This window comes from Egretta garzetta, unplaced genomic scaffold (assembly GCF_000687185.1).
Source record: "Egretta garzetta isolate BGI_Z169 unplaced genomic scaffold, ASM68718v1 scaffold112, whole genome shotgun sequence".
Lineage (NCBI taxonomy): Eukaryota > Metazoa > Chordata > Aves > Pelecaniformes > Ardeidae > Egretta > Egretta garzetta.
Genome location: NW_009258884.1, coordinates 2,057,480 through 2,061,631, shown reverse-complemented (window position 1 = coordinate 2,061,631; position 4,152 = coordinate 2,057,480). Strand labels below are relative to the sequence as shown.

General features: G+C 57.5%; 1 protein-coding gene across 1 annotated transcript; it reads right to left on the bottom strand.

Annotated features, from left to right (window-relative positions):
* Positions 1–2,023: 2,023 nt before the first annotated feature.
* MRM3 (mitochondrial rRNA methyltransferase 3) lies at positions 2,024–3,963 on the bottom strand. Its single transcript, XM_035889608.1, has 5 exons — positions 3,959–3,963; positions 3,642–3,886; positions 3,068–3,235; positions 2,691–2,873; positions 2,024–2,490 (listed from the first exon to the last, which is right to left on the bottom strand). Exons 1-5 carry the CDS (start codon positions 3,961–3,963, stop codon positions 2,117–2,119), a joined length of 975 nt encoding a protein of 324 aa, XP_035745501.1. The 3' UTR covers positions 2,024–2,116.
* Positions 3,964–4,152: the final 189 nt, after the last annotated feature.

Genomic DNA, 4,152 nt, shown 5'->3' with positions numbered 1-4,152 from the left:
CCCCCCCCAGCCGATGGTCCCCCCCGGCTCTTGCTGGACACAGCAGTGGCTGCGATGGTTTCCGCCAGCGTCCCCGGGAGGGTGGCGTCCCGGAGGTGTGCGCTGAATAGCGGGTGTTGTGCAAGCCACCGCTTTTCCCTTTCAGCTCGTTAGTCAGCCATGGCAGGATTTTGGCCTCGCCCCTTTTATCGCTGCTGCAGCAACCCACCCGGGCAGGAGCTGGGAAAAGCCGCCAGCTCAGCAAGGCAGGAACTGTATAAATCCACCCTGTGTTTTGCACATTTCGGAGGCTCTTGGTATGAACTTGAGGGCAGCAGCACAGCAGCCTTGGGAGCTGCAGCTTGCTGCGTCTCCCTGGGCGTTGGGCTGTGAGCTACCCCTATACTAAATTAACTTGTATCCCCTTTAGTGGAGATTTTTGAGGAAATAGCCTTTTCAGTGAGTTATCTACCGTAGGGTTAAGGGCGCGTGCAGTGAGCTGTGCCTGGCTGGGCTCAAGCTGGGTGGAAGCGGCTGAGCAGCCGCGTTGCCTCCAGCTGCCTGTGCTCAGCGGGTGCAATCGCAGTGGGTTTGTGGTTTGAAAGACCATGGGGTATCTGTAGCATTTGATCATGCAGCAGTGGCTGATTTTTTTTTTTTTTAGAGAAGGAGAATCTGTATTCCCCTCCAGACGCTGTGGTTCAGGCTCCTTAGCAAGGCAGTGAGCTCAGCACTGCCACAGCCACCTTGGTAGCTGCTCGGTAGGAACTGGAGAAAACCAGCAATTTTCTGCCTGAGAATTGAGTTGTTTGGAGTCGATTTGATGAGACTGGGGCTGGAACTGGGCTCCGGAGATGGAATTGCTTGGCTGGAGCAGTTTCATGCTCCAGGTAATGCTGCTGCCTGACAGCATGCTGCACACCCAGCCTGGGCAGCGCTGCACCCTGCTCGGATGCAAGGGCTGGGGTGTGGAAGAGGCCAAATCTCTGTTTCCGGGTATTTCTCGAGCAGACAATATAAACGATTTCAACATGGTAATGGGAAACTAGAGCCTGTGGAGTGGGCTGGTGGTAAGTAGCTGGTTGTGTGACTCGCAGCCGGAGCAGAGGAGGCATTTTTAAATGCGCAGCAAGCCAGGTGGCAGCCAGCGCTGTCGCAGGAGCCATCCATCCACACGCAGCTGCCAGCAATGCGGAGAGCATTGTGCAGCCTGGGCAGGAGCCTCCAGTGTGACATGGGCTGTGTGGAACAGCCTGGATCAGTGGAGGTGGGGTGTTGCGAGCCGGCTTGTTACCCTTGGGGAGGGGTGGACAGGCTCTCCTTCCCTGGAGCCCAGCGCCCGTTCCCCTCCAAGGGACGGCCACAGCGAGCGGCAATGCCCACAGCTCCTTTTCCACCCTTCCCCTCCCTCATCAATAATTTATCTGCGCCGAGGCCCAGCTGCCAGAGCGAGCAGACCCAGGCGGCTGCGTGGGGACAGACACCACCACCTCTGGGCAGCGGCACGGGTCACGAGTGCCAAAGCTCAGACACCCCACACCACAGCCAGCCCCTGCACCAGCCTGGCATGCGACAGGCACCCATGGCAGGGTCGGTGTGCTGCTCTCATCGCTCGCTAGAGCACGGGCTTTGGGTAAGCACAGGCAGGACCTATTCAGGTAGCCGCTATTTGGCCTTTCTGACCCCAAACCCACTAGCGGCAGCCAAGCCACACAGCCCAGGCTGTGAGAGGAAGGACACACGTCAGCAGCATCCTGGCTGGGCCAGCACAAACGCTGCCGCACCCTGACCCCTCAGGGAGAGATTCCAGCCCTCCCCAGGTCAGACGGGTGGGCCTGGAGGGGCCCTGCCCAGGGCTGCCAACAGGAGGGAGCGGAAAAGCCAGGCAGCAGAGAGAGCTGGCTGCCTGCAAGGCAAGGGCCCCCACCCGCTGGCCCTTCCCTTCTCACTAGCATCACCTTGCGGCCAGAGTGCCTGGGAGCCATGCACTCGTCCAGACACAGCTCCAACACTGCCAGAGCTGGTTAATACCCATTTACTGCAAACCAAACAGCCTGAGCTGCAATTTTATTAGCTCTACAGTGTGCCAAAGGGAAAAGAGATGCACCCAAAACTTCAGCGCCCAAACCTCAGTGGTTCAGCCCACTACAGGGACCTTCTGCCTTTCGTCTGCCTGCTTGTGCCTCCGCAGCAACTGTCTCTTCCCCTCAAAGAGCACAATGCCAGCAGCGATAGCGGAGTTCAAGCTGTCCACACCTGGCACCACGGGAATGACCAGTCTCCTCCCCCCCGTGCTGGCTGCGAGGTGAAATGCGGCTGGACTCAGACCATGGGTCTCTCCGCCGATCCCCCCTGCCACTGGAGTCTGTGTCCAGTTCTCATAGTAATACTGCGTGGCCAGGTCTGGGATGCAGACACCCGCTGCTCCCTCCTCATCCTCAGGAGCAGCCTTGGGTTTGGATTTCACAGGAGCCTTTGGGCTGCCAGGAGCAGAGCCAGCCCTGCCAGCTCCTCTCGGCACGGACACAGTCTCAGCCTGAGCGCTGGGGTCTTTGTTGTCAGCCACGCAGACCTGGATGCCAGCAGGAAGGTTGCTGGGAACAGATTCCCAGTCCAGGTTGGCGATGATGGGCAGACGGAAGTGAGCTCCCATGCCTGCACGGAGCACCTTTGGCTCCCAGGGATCCACACAGCCTGAGATGTGCCAGCTCCTCTCGGCACGGACACAGTCTCAGCCTGAGCGCTGGGGTCTTTGTTGTCAGCCACGCAGACCTGGATGCCAGCAGGAAGGTTGCTGGGAACAGATTCCCAGTCCAGGTTGGCGATGATGGGCAGACGGAAGTGAGCTCCCATGCCTGCACGGAGCACCTTTGGCTCCCAGGGATCCACACAGCCTGAGATGGGAGGGAGAAAAATGGTGACGCTTGCAGCGGCTCCCTCCCCCAGCCGCTTCTTCCTGCAGCGAATCATGTCTGGGCCGGGCACTGCTTACAAACTCTTGGGAACAACATCTTCAAGCACCTCTTATTCCCCGCCTTAGTCCCAAATTACTCAAAGTAAACTTTTTTCCCCAGGGAAAGGCTCTTACCTTTGGTGAGCAGCACTTTCTCACAGCCAGCCCCTGCTGCAGATCTCAGAATAGTCCCCAGGTTTCCTGGATCTCGGATATTGTCGCAGATGAGGAGTAGTGGCAAGGAGCTGGTGAGCTGAGCGGCAGGGTAAGACATCTTGGCATGGTCAGGCTTGGAAAAGATCCCTGAGGAGACAAAAGTGCTGAAGGCTTCTGACTAATGTGCCCCAAGGAGAGGGCTGTCTCTCATTTAGTTGGCCCAAATTTCACTCAAGAGGTGCCGGAGAAAGCGTTAGGAAAAGCACTGCTTAAGAGAAGTTTGAGAAGAGTTTGTCACTTGACAAGAAGAACTATTTCCCAGCGGAGCTGGAGCGAGGTGCTATTAAAAATGAGCATTATCACCTTCAGGGTACTCTGGGACCCACTTTCAGAGTTACCACAGCAAGCCAAATAAAAGGGAATTCTCTCAAATTATGCCACTCTTGACACCCCGCCAGAGCGTCCAGGGTAAGGTTATGAAGAGTCATTATTCACTTACTAAGAGTGAAGTTTCCCTTTGAGCAGTGTTGTGACCGTTTCTAAGGCAACTTACCTATAAGCCCCTGAGGAGTTACGAGGTCAGACCAGTTCTTAATGTCTTCAAATTTCACCTTAACTAAGCTGGCTCGCTTTAGCTCTGCCTCGGGCAGCTCCTTCAGGTGCCCCACAGTGCTGAAGAAGAGAGTCTGCAGCGCAGCTCCTGCCTCCAGGGCATCCTTGATCAGCCTCTGGCCCTCCAGCAGGACCTTCCCGTGATGATCCCGAAACTTCTTCGACTTGGCGATAGTCACCACTTTTCTGCGGAGAAGTTAATCAGAGAAAACGGCTGTGACACCACCTTCAGCCTGACGTTTGCCAGCCACCGAGAACTTCATGCCGAACTCCCCTTGCCCCCCCCCATCCCCGGTATCTTCAGTCCGGCCACAACCGGCGCTGCGGCATCAGTCTCCACCCAGAGCCCCCGAGTGCCGGAATTTGCCTCAAATCCTGCAAACGTGACGCCGGGCAGCTCAGGGGCGGTTCCGCAGGGGGCTCGGAGCGGGGCAGCCCCAAAGCGCGGCCCG